General features: G+C 41.5%; 1 protein-coding gene across 3 annotated transcripts in view; it reads left to right on the top strand.

Moving 5' to 3' along the window:
* PFKP (phosphofructokinase, platelet) overlaps positions 1 to 20,723 on the top strand; it is a 93,910-nt gene that overhangs the window by 70,219 nt on the left and 2,968 nt on the right. For 2 of the 3 annotated variants that reach the window (XM_075922711.1, XM_075922709.1), the window contains 4 exons: positions 7,484 to 7,636; positions 15,287 to 15,451; positions 16,548 to 16,609; positions 19,185 to 19,296. In XM_075922711.1, the coding sequence (XP_075778826.1) occupies positions 7,484 to 7,636; positions 15,287 to 15,451; positions 16,548 to 16,609; positions 19,185 to 19,296 (492 nt within the window). The remainder of the gene's footprint in view (positions 1 to 7,483; positions 7,637 to 15,286; positions 15,452 to 16,547; positions 16,610 to 19,184; positions 19,297 to 20,723) is intronic. The other variant, XM_075922710.1, reaches the window with a different exon arrangement.

Here is a 20,723-nt window from a genome sequence, read left to right as displayed (position 1 = left end):
CTTACCGGTCTGTAATTGCCAGGATCTCCTCTAAATCTAGTTTTTAAATATTGGCGTCACATTAGCTATCTTTTAGAAGCTGATTTAAAGGATAGTTTACAAACCATAGTTAATAGTTCCGCAATTTCCCATTTGAGTTCTTTCAGAACTCTTGGGTGAATGCCATCCGGTCCTGGTGACTTGTTACTGTTAAGTTTATCAATTTATTCCAAAACCTCCTCTAATGACACCTCAAATCTGGGACAATTCTGGCACCTAGATGAACATATGATATCAGGAAAGTGTCACAATGGCTTTTGAAAAGGGAAATCGTTCACCACCAGTTTTTTTGGAATCATTTGAGAGGTCAACAACCATATGGACAAGGATGATGCAAGATACAGTGTTAAAGGATTTCTGAAAGTCCAAGTACAAGGTCTGTCGCTAAAAACTCTTGGTCAAAGTAAGCAATCATGGCTATTAGCCATGATAGTCAAAGATGTAACCCCATGCTCTGGGTGTCTCTGAGTCTCTGACTGCTAGAAACTTGGACTGGACGACAGGGATGGATCGCTCAATAAATTGCCTGTTCATTCTCTCTGAAGTACTTGGTACCAGACACTTTCAGAAAGCAGGATACTAGGCTAGGTAGACCGATGGTCTGGCCCAGAACAGCCTTTCTTATATTCTTAATAAAAAGCAGTATTTTCACTATGTAATCATTCAAAAATATATTGAGATAACTCTTATTGAGCCTAATAGAAGTGGTAGCTACTCAGAACTCAGGAACTCTTTTGTATTATTAACTAAAAAGATGTGCCTATTAATATGCAAAATAACTAGTGTTGACTAGACAGAAAATAGTTTGAGAGTCACTTATTAAAACAAAGTCTGATTTTGTTGTCAAGAATATAAATTTATATCTTATTGGGGTAATTTTGGAAATTTCAGGAAACATAAATCTATCATTTTTACTCCAAATATAGTGATTTTCTACTTATGCATCAGAAACAGAATTTAGGTTCCCATGGAATAAAAAATAGCAATGATTTTGAAATTATTTTTAAAAGAGAAAATCATATTTGGAGAAAGTCAGGTTTAATCTGCACAGAAAGTCTACAGTTAAAATCAAAGACTGCAAACTACTACGGGAGGCTTTTTCTTTAAGATCAAAATGTCACACATTTTTCATTCTGGATTTATTTTGAAGGAATTCTAGCTCTCCTTCATAACATGTTTACTTCATTCATGTACCTGGAAGTGCTACTTTGTGGTTTTGTCCTGTGTCTTATACAATCATGGCCATAACCTCATACAAGGATATAGCAAGAGGGAGAATTATTGAATAGCCCTTTAGTCCCATTTCCAAAAGTGTAAGTGTGAAGGCACATAAGTCCCACTGATTTTCTGTGAAAGATAGTGATTTTCAAGTCCCTTTTGAACATGGGACTTCAGTTTGCAAGTCACTTAGGATAGATCTGTATTGGAACACCTGCACCTGGACCACATCAGCTGACTCATGGGACTCTGCCTAAGTGGGCTGTAAAATTGCAGTGCAGACATTTGTGCTGGCGTCTGAATCCAAACATCTATGCAACAGTTTTAGAGACTTGCAGCCTGAGCCCTGCAAGCCCAGGTCAAATGATATGTTCCAGCTGCATGTGTGTTACTGCAGTGTACATATACCATAGATACTTTTACACATTTTAATCCATGAGCATTAACATCAATTTTTGCATTTATATACTTAGTAACTTACCTGTATATGGAAGAGTCAACTTTTCATTTTATTTATTTTTAGCCAAGTTAAATCTTGATGCATTATTATATGTTTGCTTTCCCTTGTAAAGAGTGTAAACAACAGATCAAAATTTAGTTATTGGCCTTGTTTCCAGTTCTGGTAAATAAAATTATCCATTCCAAAAAAGATTGACATCAAATCAAGGTAAGTAAAATAATGCTATAATGCATGATGCCTGCCTTTTCTTCTTTTCATAGACTTTCTGCATTTACTTAACTGTCATCTTTTAGAACTTGTAGACTATTTTCCATAGAGCAGGACACATAGCAGTATTTTAGATTTTATGTAACCCATCATTGGATAGCGGTCAGACAGTATTCCCATCTTTTTAATACCGTAGTTTAACTTTGTTTTGAGATGAATAGTGGTTCAGGAAGCCATAGATTTCAGTTAAGCCGTGAAGAGAATTAAAATAGAGTTGAAATAATTTCTTTAAGATCTTTTGTTTAGAGAAATGAAAGGACTTTTTCTTAATAACAAAAGTTTGTAAGATGTGTAAGCCTTCTGTCCTCTGAGCATCAGTTCAGATGGAAGCTATAGTGGGTCTCTCAGAGAACTGGTAGTGGAATATAGATCTTTTGATGTTGAATTTCACACATTCAGATCATATTGAGTAGCATAGATGCTGACTCCATGGATGCTCCAGGGCTAGATTGCCCTCGGAGAAAAACACCCAGCAATAGCCAAGATTCCCCCTCCTCTTAGTACCTCTCACTCCCAGTAGCACTGCTGCTCAACTCCTCCCTCTTTCCCATTGCCTCCTGCCAACTGCTGTTTTGTGGCATTCCAGATGTTCCAGGAAGGAGGGGAGGAGTGGAGATGCTGTGTGCTTGGGGGAAGAGGTAGAGAAGAGGCTGGGTGGGGAAAACTTTGGAGGTAAGGTGTAAAATGGGAGCAAAGTGGGGCCAGAGGGTTGTGGGAAGAGGCGGAGTGAGGGCAGGGGGAGGTCGCACCTCCTGGCTAGAGGTGAAGTTGGTATCTATACTCAGTAGTGATGTCACCCTCTGTAATGGCCAAATGGCTTATTAAATATGCATGGGCAATCTCCTAGTTTCTATGAATGAGAATATTGAGCAGAGATATTGCATGGGCATGAACAATGAACTCCTACAAATGATTCCTTTAGATCAGTATTGAAGCACATTAGTGGGTGAAGTTAATGGTCCCTGGTCTGTGGATATGACACAGTTTCCAATATTATCAGTCTGGCATATTTCATGAGCACTAAAGTGACCCGAAACTTTGTTGTAGGGATTCAAACCAACTGTTTTATTGATGCACTTCTAACTTAAATGTCCGTCTTTGTCAATTTTGTCAGTTTATAATAAGGTAAGTATGAGGTCTCCTAATGGGTAATGAGGTGTCTCTAGTACATATATAGGCAGCTTTCTGAGATCCAGAACAATTTTAGTCTGGCTAGTTACTTTAGTTGCCTCTGTTATATTGTGTGAAAAATAGTCAGGCATGTAAACAGTATCTTAAATGCTATTTATAGGATACTGACTTTCTAACTGGGGGACTTATTTTCCATAGTCAGATAAATTGTTCTCTGTACATAATACAAGTGTAATTTTTAGTTAGTTGATGCATTGCAAGGCTCATGTTGCCCAAAATATGTTTGTATATAAGATCTGTCCAAAGATGATAGTTACTATTTTGAAGACTTTAAGGAGGGAGTAAAATGGTTTCCTTAACCACAACTAAATACTAAAATAATCAAACTCCAAAAGTAAATTGTGGATAATTCAGTGTAGATCTTTACATGCAGACAACCAAAAATCATCCAGTGGTCCTTTGGCATCTTTTAATGTGCTTAATTATTTCCCATTTCTTGCACTCAGGAAAAATATGATAGAGTTAATAGGTAGCTCCTAATGTGAAGAAATTCTGAATTAAAAAGGGTTCATGATAGTGCTAAATAGAAGATGAACAACACCAAAATATAGGACTTCCCGCTTTGAAGAATTTACAACCTAAAGAAAAGACCTGTGCACTCCTTAGCAGTGGGACTTAAATTGAGTAGCAAGATTTTTTAATTCTGAGCCTCTCTAGCACAGCACCCTGGAAATTCTGTGTCAGTTTCACTTACATTTTAGAATGCAGGATTTTTATCAATCACATACGAAACAAATCTCAGAGGGGTAGCTGAGTTAGTCTATCATGAGCTTTCAAACCCCACTTCTTCAGCTGACATGATCTTGAGTGGAAAAATATTAAAAAAATAAATCTTGCGCTCAGTGCAGTTTGTCCTGTGTTATATGTTTTTTATATTAAATCAAATTTACGTTTAAAAAACTTTATTTTTTGATGTGTCAGATTTTTGTACTGACATTGTATGACTGCCTTGCAGAGTTAATCTGGTAGAGGTTTGGCACTTTTGGCACCTAGCTAGATGTAGGAGACATTTGAGGATTGTGGGATAAGCATGTTAGCTGGCAGTTTCTGTTAAAAAAAACCCATCAGTGTGCAAACTCAGGAACACAACACTCAGGAAGGCTACGTCTACACTGGCCCTTTCCGAAAGGGGCATGCTAACTTTCAACTTCAGAATAGGGAAATCTGCTGGGGATTTAAATATCCCCCGCGGGATTTAAATAAAGATGGCCGCCGCTTTTTTCCGGCTTGGGGAAAAGCCGGAAAAAAGCGTCTAGACTGGCCCGATCCTCCAGAATAAAGCCCTATTCTGGAGGATCTCTTATTCCTACTTTGAAGTAGGAATAAGAGATCCTCTGGAAAAGGGCTTTATTCCGGAGGATCGCGCCAGTCTAGACGCTTTTTTCCGGCTTTTCCCCAAGCCGGAAAAAAGCGGCGGACATCTTTAAATCCCGCGGGGGATATTTAAATCCCCCGCGGATTTCCCTATTCTGAAGTTGAAAATTAGCATGCCCCTTTCGGAAAAGGGACCAGTGTAGACGTAGCCCAAGTGTATACTGGTCAGTATTTTCAAATTGTTTTCTTTATAACTCTATAAAGACTAAATTTTTAAATAAAAGCTTGGATTCTGCAACGCAAATCTCCAACCGGGGAGGATTTCAGAGAAAATTCTGCAACATGATTTTACATAAGACAAGTGGTTCCCATTTGCTTTAACAGAGTGAAACTAAATTATAGCTCCTCTAATAGTCAACAGAGACTGATAAGAAGATGGGGGGCAGGGAATAATTTGAAGTGTGATGGGGCTTAGAGAGGGTTAAGAGAAAGAAATATAGAGTTAATCCACAGACAGGAAAATGTCTTAAATTCACAATGTCTGCACCATAAAAGCCATGAACTGGCTAGCCTGCCTGAGCTAGGGATGTACAAAATGTGTTAAAGTAACTGTGTAACTGCTCAAAATTAAAATGGTTACACAGGGCGGGTGTTAAGTGGCTTCCCGGAAGCTAGTGTGGGTGGGGAGCTGATTTTTAAACTTAATGAGGCTCATCGGTTAAACATGTACATGGTTACACTTTCACAGCCTTAGTGGCTATCCACACTACACTGTGCACAGCTTTTGCTATGCAGGCATATGCCTAAGGAAAGTGGGAGTAAGAGGAAAGGAGGAAGAAAAGTTGATAGTCACAGATGGAGAATGGAAAAATGGGAGAGGAGCAACCTAGCACCAGCCACGTGAAAGGGAGGAGAGAGAACCTGTCAGGGAAGCAGCAGAGGTAAGAGGTGAATCATCTAACAACCAGAAACAGCAGCAAATCGGGGTTGGGTAGAGGAAGGGTGGTGCTGAGTTATCGTATGTTTTTATTCAGTTCTCATTTGTCACATTTATATTAAGGGTATATTTATGAAGGGTTGAATCTGATTCATAGATGTTATAAGCATGTTACAGACAAGCAATCATTGTTCTAGGATACGGGGCTATAAGCAACCTGTTGCATTGTGCTACAATCTGTAACAATTTATTAACATTTATTAAATTGTCTGTTGATTATTTAACCCTTTATAGACTGAAATATACCCTTTGTATTAAGTGACTGTTTGCGGGAGGGGGGCATCGCAATGGTGATCTTGCTAAAAATATTTGCATCAAATAAAGTGATAGAATATTTAATGCAAGGAAAATGTGCCTTTCATTGCAGGCTAACTACATGGTTGTGCCAGTAATTGCTTCAAATCTCCCTCTAACTGCCCCACTACTTCAAGCCTCTGGCTAAAACGCTGCAGCTGTGCTCATCAGTGCATAGCAGGTACCCAACCTGCTTTGAGGCTTTAACTAATCTAAACCAGCTCCCAAATAAGTGTCTCTTTTCTTGGTGTAAGGAAAAGTTCAGCGCAACCTGGCTGGGTTGCGGTAGCGGCTGTTCTTTGAAGTTCCCCCACCAAGGCTTTCCAGTGGCTGATCTTGAAAGACAAATGCCATTCCCCTCTTCTGGCTGTGGCGCTTCTCAGCACTGCAAAGATAATCGGGCAGCTTTTTAGTCCAGAAGTGACACTGGGATCGGTCAAATCTCAGTTTTAGCTGTCAGTTAAACTTCCAAAATACTCAGGGAGGGAGTGGACTTCACTGTGTTGGTGGTGAGATTTTAACTTCGGTCCCCACCACCACGTCATATCTCCAAGCCATGTGGACCCTTCCCACACATAAACAACTACTCCAGGTTGATCACCTCTTCCATTTTCTGCTAACAATCCACCACTACACAGACATCTGCTGGATTTATTGGGGGTGAAGCTGGTTGGCCTGCAGAGCTTCTCTCCTCACACAGCAAAATTTAGTATTTTATATCCACTCCCACCAGATACTGGTGCACTGCTTCCCCTGCTGGGAAAGTGAGGCTGGAGAAAACAGGATTTGGATTTCCTTTAGAGAGTCTGGATATGTGGGGATTTTTGTCACATTTGCTCCCCACAGTGATTTTTCAGGATTACTGCATGTTGAGGAAGAATTGGATTAGTGCATTCACATACGTCAGAACAGCTGCACATTTTCATCCTTCCCTATAGAGTACTAGGAACTCTGGAGCCTTGCAGATATACACAGACTACCTCACACTGTACATTTATCTCCTGACCAGATAGGATTTGAAATTCCCAAGAGACCCCTCAAAAACCCTCGGAAACGTTCTTGCAAAATATATGGTCTTGCCAATGTGTATGTGCAAGATCCCTGCATTTTTATGCAGTTACCAAAGTTTGAATGCATAAAAACAGGTGTTTTTTGATGTATATGCTCCTTTCAGGAAAAATCATGTGTGATCTTTTTCTTTCAGTAATAGAGGTAGCTAAAAAAGTGGATAAAGTGGTAGCTAAAGAAGCAGGGTCCATAATAGTAGTATGTCCACAAGCTTTTTCTTGTGAGTATAGGTGTTTTTCTAGTTACTTTTCCTTAAACCATTTAGTATATAAAATAGTGTTTGCTCATTTAACCTTATTTGAGGTGACTTACTTCTAGTACATTCATGCTGCCTACATTTCTGCTTGGCTACTTCAGATCTCTTCATTATCCACGTTTCATTTTCACTCTGTACTAACTCGCATTAACTTCCTTCTGCACTTTCTTCAGAAGAGCATTGTGCCAATGCGACCCCAGTGCACTGTTGTGGTATTTATAGGAAACAAAATTTTGTCCCTCAGTATCACCAATTTTATTTTGTGCCAATGGAAAGCCAACCCTCGCATCACACACAAGGAGCCACTAGCTGAATGCATAGTAATTTGCCATCCATATGCAAGGGCGTATTGCTAATAATACTTGTACTGCTGCTTCAGGCTTATGAAAGTTGTCTGCAATTAGCTGAGGCACGTGCTCGCTTTGAGGAGTTTTGCATTCCTATCTGTGTGTTGCCAGCTACTATTAGCAACAATGTGCCAGGCACTGACTTTAGCATTGGTGCTGACACTGCCCTGAATGCTATTGTGGAGGTAAGACTGCATATCCTTTGAACTTTAAACTGTATAATGTCTCTCTTTATTGTGATACTAGCAAGACTTTTGAAATGTTTCATTTTCTAGCATAACCTAGTTTTAAAATGTTACACTCCTGTGAGCAGAAGGTAATCAACATTTTTCAGATTGACTGAAAATTAATCAAAATTAAAATTAAATAAACGATGTTAGCTGTTATTTAGCTTTTGTTTTGGTGTTTTTAGATCATAGCATTAGTATAACTATTTCAATGCATTTTTAGAAACTAAGTATGTTTACAATAAAACTAACAACATTTTTGTTGATTAAAATAATTTGCATAGGGCTACTTTGCTATAATTAAGTGCAAGAAAAAAACCCATGCACCTTAAAAAAAGTAAATGACTCAAGGAACGAGCCCATGAGTGAGTAAGATCCCAGTTCAGCAAAACATATAAGCCTAGGTTTGAAGCATGAAACACTTCACTGGGACTAGTCCATATGTTGAGCATATGCTTACATGCTGTGCTGAACTGGGGCCTAATGACTACAACTTAACTATATAACAAGAAATTAATTTTATAGGTTGGATACATCAAAGCTTGGCTGACAGTGGTGTCACTTTCTTGTCATAGAATCCTAGGGCTGGAAGAGACCTCAGGTCATCGAGTCCAGCCCCCTGACCAAAGCAAACAGCACTGAACTACTATTTTATTGCCAAACAGCACTGAATTACTGTTGCTGAACACTATTGTGCATGTTTCCATTTCAATTGCCAAGAATTTGATTTGATGCATGACCAGAGTAATGCACTTTGCACATCATGGAGTGCTCCAGCACCCACTGAAATCGTGGTTCACAGGGATCACACGTTGGATCATTGCTAGCCATGTTCCTATTAGATTCACTTTTACGAATTGTGCTCTGCATTTAGATCAGGAGCAGGTGAGATATAGCCCATGGTCCAGATCCAGCTGCCCAATCCAGCCCATGGACAGTCCCTCTGGGACCCTTGGGCACAAAGCAGCCCATGCGTTTTAAGCAGTTGGTGGCGCTCTTCTCCAAGGCTACTTCTACACTGGCGTGATCTTGCGCAAAAGCTCTTTAGCAGAAGAAGGGTCCATAATAGTAGTATATCCACTACTTGTGTTAAAGTAGTTGGGCAAGAGAGCGTCTACACTGGCATGTGCTTTTGCGTAAGAGCATCCTTGCCAGTTTGGACGCTCTCTTGCACAAGAAAGCTCTGATGGCCATTTTAACCATAGGGCTTTCTTGCGCAAGAAATTCATGTTGCCTGTCTACACTGGCCTCTTGTGCAACAACAGTTGCGCAAAAGGGCTTATTCCTGAGCAGGAGCATCAGAGTTCTGGCGCAAGAAGCACTGATTTCATACATTAGAACGTCAGTTTACTTGCGCAAGAACACGTGGCCAGTGTAGACAGGCAGCAAGTTTTTGCGCAAGAGTGGCCGCTTTTGCACAAGATCGTGCCAGTGTAGACACAGCCCAAGTGTTGGGGGGAAGGGGAACACTTTGCAGAAACCTGCCCATGGGAGCTGAGAGATTTTGCTGAGGGCAGGGCCAGTGTGTGAAGGCTCCACCTCCTGCAGTGCCTGCAGCAGAGAGCAATGGGGAGTAGACTACCATTTTGAGTAGCCTGGGCCTGTGGCAGGCAGTGAGCCTGCCTCAGGGTCCTGCAGGGCTGCTGGCTGGGAGCCACCTAGGTAAACACCTCCTGGCTACAGTCTGCTTCTGGCACCCTATCCCCTCCTTCCCCCAACTCCCTGTTCCTGGTCACCACCCCCTACTCTCTTGGGTCACAACTCCCTCCCAGAGCCTGCAACCCCTCCTAGATCCCTTCCCCAGGCTATAATCCTCTCCTGCACTCCATTCCCTTGCCCCAGCTCACGACCCCCTCTTCACACAAAGTCCCTCTCAAACCCCATAGTCTCCTGCACTCTGCCGTGAGCTCCCTTCTATACCCAACCGCCATCGCAGACCCTGCATCTCCTCCATAGAAAAGTGCGAGCCTTGACCACTTACCAAAATCTTGGAGTGTCCCCCTCTCCCACCTTAGACAATGTGCAGAACCCTCTTACTCTACAATACAGGTTCCACAGTATCACTTTAAAAATAGACCATTTTTAGTGCATCATTAATGTCTGAAGTTTTTGTCAATGATTTCAGTGAGAACAGGATTTATCCCTTAGTCTCTGCTTCCCATGACATTTCTTCTAGACTCCCACTGTTGTATTGGCACCATTACAACAGTAAAAACATTCAAAATGCTCTGCTACAAGATGTGGCCTATTTTCACCAGTGGCAGCACTAGCAGAATCTAACTCTGCATACAGCAGGTAACATGGCTGATATCACAGTCTTCAATAGTGAGTCACCTGGCAAAGACTGAAAACGTCTTTCAGAGAAGTGCCAACAATAATAGTTATAAATGGTAGCTGGCCACAGACAAGGTAGAAAATACTGACAGTTGTTGCTTCTATCCCATTGCCTTTTTTTTTGTCAGGTGCATAGCTTTCAGTAATGCTTCATCCATGTTACAGTTCTAAGTAACAATGAAATGAGCAAAATGTTGCCCAGGCTTGCACACACCTAATTCTGTTAAGTTCTGTGGATTTGCACTCCTGTCTTGGAGTCAGTGTCTTTGGTTGAGGTTGACAGTAGTGTACTGTTGCTCTTGGTGTTTTCTTTGAATACCAGCCTTAGGAGAGGCAGTGTGCTTTATGCTGTGGTAAAAAATGCTCAGAATTTGGCTCCTGAGTTCTAACTCTGCTTCCAACACTGACATTGTATGTGCCATTGGGCAAGTCACTTATCCTCTCTGAGTCTGTCCCCATCAGCACGAGGAAAAGTAGTAATATCTTTGTAAAACACTTTACACATTAGTTTATGCCAACTGAGGATCTGCCTCTCTGAACATTAAGCATTATTCACCAGTACCCTGTGATAGTGCAATCCATACAAATGTTACTTCCCCAAAATAATGTCCTGTATGCCAAGGGAGACCTCAGTCCTGAAAATGCTTATGTTCATCAGTAATTATTTCTGCTCATGAGTTCAGTTATTGATGGTTTTGAAGTGTTTGCAAACTCAGGCCCTTTGTAGGTTTGAAGAAGTCCTGTAATAGGAAGGTAGAAAAAATAAAACTGTTCCCCAGTTTCCTAGATGAATGTGCTATCATGCAGTTAAAAGAGCAGCCTAAGCAAACAGGCATTGTTATCCTTTACTTCACATTCTTCAAAAGATTAATTCAGGAATTTTAACTACTTAGTTCTGCTGGTGGTTATGGTGTATCCATCACAGCCAACAGAAGTTCTATGAATCTCTGACTGTATTAAGAACTAACCAATCCAGACAACTAGGCAGTTAATGGAATGAGATAAACACTGTACAGCAGACTTAGTGGATGGAAATCCAGACATCAACTCCGTAAAAATGTACAAAATGCTCTGCTACAAGAGTTGATCTGTTTCCCCCATGTTTAGTGCCTCAGACTGCAGTTTGCTGTAATGTTCAGATTCTTTATTTGATACCAGATAACTTAGCACCTAAATACTTGTGAGGATGGTATTCTATATCCCTATCATAGATCCAAATTCTGTCCCTGCTAGAACCTTGGGAAACCTATCATTTATTTGTGGTGAAAAACCGTGTGCATATTTTAAGGCCAGAAAGGACCATCACGACCATCTAATCAGACCTCCTGCATAACACAAGCCACAGAACCTGACCCAGTAAGTTCTTTGTCAAACTTCTGACTGAATAATAAGAATCCCTGTGCTGCATCCAGCCGACTGGACAAGACTCTCTCCTCCCTCATCCCTGCTTCACCCCTGAGCAACGTGGCTTGGGAATTACAGTGCAGCAAGGGTTTACCCCTCCTCCCGCTCCTGCACCTTGGTAGTGGGACCCAGAGTAGCCTTATAGCTTGCTTCACTTGGCCCCACCATACTGCCTACCCAGCCCACTGGGACCGGCTTCTCCAGGGCAGCAGGAAGCAAAGCACGCTGGAATGCTCTGCTTCTGCTGCCATGGTGAAGCAGGGTTTAGCAGGTTAGGAGAGGCTCCCACTGCCATGGTGAGTGGGAGGGTGACCCCTGTGCCCGTGCCCCTGCCCCGAGGTAATCCCACGGGATTCTTTCAATAGGACAGTTAGGGTGGCTGCCTTGGGTTCCCAAAAGCGTAGGGCCTGGGGCGACTGCCCCAAACCATCCTATGGACAGAACGGCTCTGTCAGTGGTATTTTGCAGTCAGGCAGTCACCATGCAATGGCACATTCGGAAAGAAGCAGTTTATCATGCCCCAGTCCTCCTGAGAGTGAAAGAATGAGGCCACAGCATGATTGCCAGATCATCCCCATATTAAAATAATAAACCTTTATAAAAAAGTAGACCAGGATTCTCAAATCCAATTAATGATTTGGGGGTCCCTGGAGTATTAGATGTCCAATTTGAGATGATGTGGGCTGGGGTGAGGACAGATTTTAAGAAAGTGTTGAGTTCCCACCTTTTGAATAGCAGGCCCTTTTGGGTTTTAGACAGCCTGGCCTATATATTTTTACGTCCTCAGCAACTACACACAAAAGCAGCTTCTGCTCTCTTGGAATTCACACCTCCAGATCAGCTACTAGAAGTGGGCCTTATCCTCCTTGATTGGATCCACCTCGTCATCTCCGGCCTGATTCTGGCCTGCATATTTATACCTGCCTCTGGAAATTTCCACTATATGCATCTGACGAAGTGGGTCTTTACCCACGAAAGCTTATGCTCCTACTCTTCAGTTAGTTTATAAGGTGCCACAGGACTCCTCACCGCAACTACACACAAAGATTTCTTTAGTAATGTCATAAAAGTATACATGTACTTTCTATGGGTACAGCTAGACTACATGCCTCTGTCACCAGAGGCATGTAGATTAGGCTACCAGACATAGGAAAATGAAGCAGCGATTTAAATAATCGCCGCTTCATTTAAATTTATATGGCTGCCGCGCTGAGCCAACAAACAGCTGATTAGCTGTTTGTTGGCTCAGCGCGATAGTCTGGACGCGCGGGTGTCGACATCAAAGGTATTTGTCGACCACCCAGGTATGCCTCCTGGGATGAGGTATACCTAGGTGGTCGACAAATACCTTTGATGTCGACACCCGCACGTCCAGACTATCGCGCTTGAGCCGACAAACAGCTGATTAGCTGTTTGTTGGCTCAGTGCGGCAGCCATGTAAATTTAAATGAAGAGGCGATTATTTAAATTGCCGCTTCATTTTCCTATGTCTGGTAGCCTAATCTACATGCCTCTGCTGACAGAGGCATGTAGTCTAGACGTACCCTATGAACTCCCAAGCATTCTGTCTCCAAGAAGTTAGAATTAGTATGACCAGTGAAAGCAGCAGAGGTTACTACAAGTTTGCTATTCATTTCATATTGAGTGCTTCCATGGAGCTGTACTCAGGGAGGAAGAGACTAGGGAACACAACATAGAGAGCATAAGAACCAAGATGGTAGAAAGAGTTTGCCATTGTAATGAACTGTGAAGTGCATGAGCTGTATTAATATGTGGTGTATTTTGTGCTGGAGTTCCTTCTTATTTAGAAGAATAGAGGATAGCGTGTTTATCAATCTATTTGATCATTTGTGGATATACATGTTACAGTTTTGGTAGTTGAACTAAAGTAAATGTATACATAGTTATTAACATTTTAAATGCTATAACATATATGATATTATGTATTTATGACTTTTTAATTGTTTAGGCTTTCCCATTTACCAGTTTAAACAGTATTTGTTTTGTGCTCTGGTAAGTAGGTATTTAATGCAAATATCAGACTACTCATCTGTCTCTATATAGCAGAAAATAAATGGTGCTAAATCTGTATTTGGGGGGGAAAAAATTATTCACAACCAGATTGAAAGAACATCTGATGTAGACCTGCATCCATAGTTACTCATCCAAAACCTCACCAGAGGTCAGAGGGCTGTTTTTATTAGGGCGGTCAATTGACCTGCTTTACTGCCTGCAATTAACACAGAACAGGATTAACATGTTTAAAAAATTAATGCATTAATCACACGCGTTAATGCTGCGCTGCCTCTTTGAAGTGCCACTGTGGCACTTCAAAGGGGCAGCACAACCAGAGCTGGGATCAGCTGGACTGTCTAGCTGATCCCCGGCTCCGCGTTGCAAAGCCCTTTGAAGTGCCACTCTGGCACTTCAAAGTGGAGCTGGGGATCATTCCCCAGCTGATCCCCAGCTTCTAATTCGCTGCCCCTTTAAAGAGCCAAAATGGCACTTGAAGGGGGCAGTGCAAGCGCAGCTGGGGGCTCCAGCTGATCCCAGGCTCCATGAAGTGTTGCCCCATTGAAATGCTGCCATGGCTTTTCAAAGGGGACTTGCATACGCTTAATCGTGAATAAATTTTTTAATCGTGTGATTAACTGCAATTTACTTTGAATAGCTTTACAGACCTAGTTTTTATATTTTCTTCTAAATGCATTGTTAATAAAAGCCAAGAAATTCATGATCTTGCATTTGTCAGATCCTTGCACTCATCTGCTTCCTCTTGATTCAGGTGGACCCACAAACCAGCTTTGCAAAATTCTATTTGCCCCCAAAAGAAAGCTTTTTAATGAGCAATTAACATTTCTCTCCCCTTCCCACCTATTATCTTCATACTAGTAATGTCTGAATGTGTGATATTTTAAAGATGGTTTTGCAAGACAGGTCTGTGCACATGGCTTTCACATGAAGTGAAAATAACTGCCAAAGCTTGGTATATTCTTGAATATCATTTGAGTTTAGGGATGTCTGACAGTTATTTTGCAAATTCTGCTGCTATTTTGGGCTTTTCTTCTTTAGTCCTCTAATCAGAGCTGTCATCTTTTTTAAATTGATTTCGGTGGCAGCTTGTTTAGGCTACTCACAGGCAGCTCTGCTAGAAGTAGCTGTAAATCACCATACCCTGTGCTTCATATAAGCTAACAGATTTCCTCACAGTGAACAACATTTCTTATCTAAGATTTGGTCTGAGGTCAGTCTCCCATAATCATTAAGTGTTTATGGACATGAGACTCTGTTGCTGCCAAGTCATGGAAATTTGAAACCTAGAAACCTAGGACTTCAGCCTCATAAATTCTAATTCTAAAGACCATTTCTTAGGAAGTGTACTTAAAACCCTTCAGTATCAAAGGTGCTTTCTTCAGTCATGTGCACAGTAAATGTAGAGTCTGGCTAAATTTGGTTATAGGCCAGATCAGAAAACAAACCATTATTCTATCTCTATAAAATTCCAATATAACGTTCCTAAAGTTTTTAGAATAAGACTGTTCCATGAGATTAGTTTTTCCGTGAAAACTAATTTTCAGAAAACAAGCTAACACAAGCAAACTTGACATTATCAGGACACCTTATTTTGATGGAAGAAATATTTTCTTCCGGAATTGATAATTGACATAAAAGGGTGCATGTGTTTGACATAATAGTGAGTGTGTATGTGTGTGTGTGTGTGTACACACACACACACACACACACACACACACACACACACACACACACAGTAGTGCAGTTCAGTAATCTTATAATTGTAATAAAGAATCACCCAATATATGTGAAATATCCCTGTTTGCAAAAGTCTCTAATGTTCTGTGCTTTGGTTAGACATGCGATCGCATCAAACAATCAGCCAGTGGAACCAAGCGTCGTGTGTTCATCATTGAGACAATGGGTGGCTACTGCGGTTACCTAGCCAATATGGGGGGCCTGGCTGCAGGTGCAGATGCCGCTTATATCTTTGAAGAGAAGTTTGATATTCGAGAGCTCCAGGTATGCAGTCCAACTTTACCCAAATGTCTTGCTCATTTTTATACAAACTTTCACAGCGTTGTACATATTTAGCATTTAATATGTACATTGTCCGGGCATTGTTGATTAGAGTATCTTAAGAGTATCTTAGCCTGCAGCAATAAATGGCTACTTTTAAATGCACGGAGCACCTTTATCCCAGAGAATTGGAATATTTGCCAGTGTTGACGTGTTTTGTAGTAGAACTTGTAGCCACGCACTCCTCATTTCTGGCATCAAGCACAGAATGATGAAGGCTAAAAATCTGAACATGCACCATTAAGTAAAACAATTACATATTTATTATTTTGCAATCTGTTTATTAATACATAGTAAATGGATGGAGCTGGGCAAAATGAACAGGCAAATGAAAATAAAAGGATAACAAGGAAATCATTTTTCACACAGTGGGCACATCTAAATTACGTTCCTCTTCCGAAAGAGGAATGTAAATGAGCCCGATCAAAAATGCAAATTAAGCCCACATTTACAAATCTCGTGCTTCATTTTCATAATCATGTGCGAGCACTTTTTCAAAAAAGGAACCGCAGTCTGGACAGAAAAAATGAGTATGGGTTCTTTCAAAAAAGGGTTGGTTTTTTTCCCAAAAGAACCCCATCTAGACTGTAGTTTCTTTTTCGAAAAAGAGCTCTTGGGCAATTATGTAAATGAAGCATGAGATTTGTAAACTTTGTTTCATTTGCATTTTTATGGGGCTCATTTAAATTCCTCTTTGGAAGAAGAACGTAGTTTAGACATAGCCAATGTGTGCCGAAACTGTGGAACTCTTTGCCATAGGAAGGCTGCTCTGGCAGCCGTGCTGGCTGATTTTTCCTGGCACGGGGGCTGTTCACTCCCTCTGGGGCATCAGGTATTGGCCATCGTCAGAAGACGGAATACTGGGCTAGATGGATCTTTGGTCTGACCCAGTATGGCCGCTCTTAAGTTATTATTCTAGAAGGCATTTCAAAGTACTATTGTGAACCTGAACTCCTTAATGGAAATTATCTTTGTGAAGGTGGATAACTGTTGAGTTATCACATTTGTTTTAGGATGCTTTGTGTGACTCTGTTTGTAGGCTAATGTGGAGCATTTGACTGAAAAGATGAAAACCAGCATCCAGCGTGGTCTTGTGCTAAGGTGAGCCAAAGATCCTTTATTTAAACTATATCATCTAAATGAGTAATATTTCACAATCCTTACTGCTATTTTAAACCTTTGATTGATGTATATAGAAGGAGGGATTCTAAGAAAAAGCAGAGCTGAGAAGCAGATATAAAAACTGTTAAAAGCAAAGATCACACGCCCATTCCCATTTTAACTCTTAGCAGCCTGTTAATGATTTGGATATTTAGATTAAAAGTATTATAAGGAGGCTGCTCAAAGGTCTCATTGTTTTTATTTACTAAGGTGAATAAAAGGTGAATAATAGGGTGACATTCCCCTACGCAGAAGGCCAGAACAAGGCCGATGTCCCGTTTAGCCCTTGGAATACATAGTAAGTGCCACACGGGTCCCATCCTGTCCCTCTGCAAATGGGTGAATTTCACCCTCATTTCTTCGACTACACGTCCCATTGGAGACAATTGCAAGCTAAGCCTGAAGCCACTGAATAAATGTTTCCTGTGTGTCAATTGCAAGTTGATTAGCTGCCCCCCTGCTTTAATCATAGTGCCCTGTGATGATGGTTTTGAACTATTTGTTTGCCCCTTAGGGCAGATTCTGGTCTCCATTCATTGAATGGAAACTTGGTCTCCCTTCATTTTATTACACCGCTTCTCAAAACCTCAGGTCAAGGCCCACCTCTGCAAGTAGAACCTCAAGAAGGTTCAGTTACTGCAGGAGTGGGCAATAAAAAAAAGGCAACCTGCTAGGGTTAGCCCTTGGTGAGCTACCACTGCTATGTTTACCTGTGCCTCTGCAGGTATCAGGTGAGCACAGCTCTGGTTGGTCGCAAATTGGTGGTGGGAAGCAATGTGGACCAGGACACCACTCCCATTGGCTACAAACAGCAGTCCACGGTCAAGGAGAGCTGTGATCACCTGATAGCTGCAGATACACAAGTAAATATAAAGGTGGTGACCCATGACGGATTAATGCTGTGGACTGGATCCAGCCCATGGGCCAGATTTTGCCCACCCCTGAGTTACTGTCTTGAAGATTAGCCCTTTTGAACTCTTCCACACATGAACACAACCGATCACAGTTCTGAAGCTGCAAGCAAAGCCCATAAATAACTCATGAGACATTAGTTATCAAGTACTGGACATTTTGTGACAAAAATGGTGCTAAAGTGTGTTAAGCAATTGCTGATCAGCATGGCATATGGTGGGAACATATGAGAATTTATAATATCTAATCTGAAGTCCAGAGTTTCTATCATTTCTTCTGCAAATATTATGGTTTAAGCTCTGATACTGGAGCAAGTGTGCTCTTTAGCCCAGCAAAACTGTTTCTCCTTGGCCAGATCTTTCCTAGGAAAAATGGAGGCTATGTCTACACTGCCCCTTTTGCACAAAAATATGCAAATGAGGCAAAGCGTGGAATATCGCTGTGCCTCATTTGTATAATTAATTAGGCTCAGTTTCTGCACAAAACCCCCCTCTTCTGCAAGAGCCATTCTTCCTGAAAGAGAGAGGAAAAACGGCTCATGCAAAAACAGAGCTGCATTAATTATGCAAATGAGGCATGGCGATATTTCACGCTTTGCCTCATTTGCATATTTTTTGCACAAGAGGGGGCAGTGTAGACATAGCCAAAGTGTTTTAAAATATGTCCATTAATGTCCCATGTCAAAATCCTAGTGTTGATAAGGCTGACAAAGGTTCAAATTTCAAATTGTCTTGTCTGCAAAGACCTCTAACAAATTACTTAACATGTTTTAAAATCACACCTTTCATCCTAGTGTACACTGCCTTTGTCAGTCTGTGACCTCCACCTCTTTCATGGGCATCTCTTTTCAGCATGCATGGAGATAAACAGTTATAGAAAGAAGTCACCAAATGTATTCACCTATGCACTTCCAGTATACTGAGACATTAAAAAGAGGTGAGGGGGCAGCCTCACGTTTGCACAGCATAACATTGGCTGTGTGTCGGAGAAGAGGTTATAGTTCAGCAGCTCCTACGATCTCTGTAGTAACACAGCGGGCCCAGTTCTTGCGCAAAAACTTGCAAAGCGTCTACACTGCACGCGCGTTCTTGCGCAAGTAAATTTACAGTAAAGCGTCGGAAAAGAGGGCTTCTTGCGCAAGAGTTATTCCTCTCCCCATGAGGAATAAGCCCTCTTGCGCAATAAACCCCTATAGCTAAAATGGCCATCAGAGCTTTCTTGAGCAAGAGAGTGTCCACACTGCCATGGATGCGCAAAAGCATAACTCTTGTGCAAAAAGCACATGGCAGTATGGATGCACCCTTGCACAAAACAGTTCTTCCGCAAGAACCCTGCAGTGTAGATGTAGCCTCAAAGTATTGATTTGTGGAGGAGCAGAGACTCAACTATGTGCAAACCAAATCTGTGGGAGAGTTGGAGCGGAAGAAGGAAGATGAAAATACAAAACCCATGCCACTCATTTGCAGGCGAGAAGATAAGAGTTGTCACTTGTGGGACATGTCTTCTCCCTCAGTGGCTGTGCCTCTGTGAAGAGGTCTGGAAGTTAAATCTGGTTTTCAACTGGCTTGTGTGTTGTTGGGGTTTTTTGTTTGTTTTGTTATAGGAATGAGAACAGCAATGAGAACTACACAACTGACTTTATCTACCAGTTATATTCTGAGGAAGGAAAAGGCGTGTTTGACTGCAGAAAGAATGTACTGGGCCACATGCAGCAGGTAAATAAGGTTATGGACTTCCTTCTGTATACAGCAGTAAGGTTAATTTGGTGTGTGCAAACTGCCAGCATCATTGCAGGACTAGGCTCAAGTCGTCCTTCCTGCATGCACTTTGTACTCTTTCCAGATGCGGCCCCTGGCTTGCCTGGATCCATTCCCTGTGACTCACCCTCTTACCCCCCTCTCCCGTGACTCTGCTGCAGGGCTGGAGCATGCAAAATCTCATTTGTGCACAGCTCCCAACTGATTTGTCTGTGGGTCGGCAGGCCCCAACCCAAAAAATGTTCCCCACCCCTGCTTTACACAGAATGAATAGCAACAAGGGTTTCTTTCATTGTTACCATCAACTCTCAACCCCGTTTGTTTGTTTGTTTGGGGGAGGGGCAGTTTTGCAGAAGGAAATTGCTGCAAATTCCCTCTTTTATTGTGTCACCTTTTTTGTTCTCCCATCTCTGTTTTTTAAAGATAGGTGCTGTTGTTTTCCAATAGCCCACTCATTGATTCCTACAAAACCTCCCTGCAGCTGCCAGTGCAGGAGCCTCTCACTCCTAAAAGAGAGATTTTGTTCCTAGAGAACTTTTGTGCTCATTTTTCACTTCCCCCTTTTGGAGAAGAGTGAAAATTGCCATTCTATTAATGACAATCAGGAAACTTACAATGGGAAGGAGGGCAGGTCTAGGGGAAATAACTGAATCTGTTGGTTCATACGAGCCATCAAGTTTTTATTAAAAAAATCACATTTTCCCTTTGAAGTCTTAAAGCAACCAGTGCCAGAATTATACCACAGCTTCCTTGCCTTGCATCTAAGCACATTAGCTATTTGAATATTGACACTGTTGCTGCTTGGCTCGCTTGTATTTAGAATTAAAAGTAAATGCACCCAAAACACACTATACATAGAATGACAGTAGAATCTGCTTTCACATAAGGAGCATAAAGTTAGATCCAGTTAAGAGCCCTGTTTTGTCAGCTGGAATAAAAGCTAGTAAGTAACTGTACCTTTTTTATTTTGTCAAGTCCTACAGTCCCAGAATTCTAAATCCTCTGTGTCTGTTTGGTAACAGTGTTATAAATGCACCCACCTAGTAGCTACTGGCTGATAGAGCTCTTTGATTATAACCTCCACCTTTTACAGCCCCCTGAAGCATTGGTCAGACCTGTTTGCTCCTTCAATAGCTCTCTATTCTGTACTTTGCTTCTTTGTGTATTACTTTTCTGGCTCTCTCCCTATTACTGGAAGGGGCAGTGTGCCATGCTGCTCCAGTAGTGAACATTGGTCAGGCAATATTCAATCGGAGTCCTTGCAAAAGTAAGGTAGAAAATCCATGCAAATAAGCACTCTGCTGAAGAGGGGTAACTAAGTCTCATGGACTTTTAATGGGAATTGAGCCTGTCCTTATGTGCGCATCATAGAACCAGAGCTAGTA

This window comes from Pelodiscus sinensis, chromosome 2, assembly GCF_049634645.1.
Source record: "Pelodiscus sinensis isolate JC-2024 chromosome 2, ASM4963464v1, whole genome shotgun sequence".
Lineage (NCBI taxonomy): Eukaryota > Metazoa > Chordata > Testudines > Trionychidae > Pelodiscus > Pelodiscus sinensis.
Note: the sequence above shows the minus strand (reverse complement) of the source record. Positions and strands in the feature narration are given on the sequence as shown.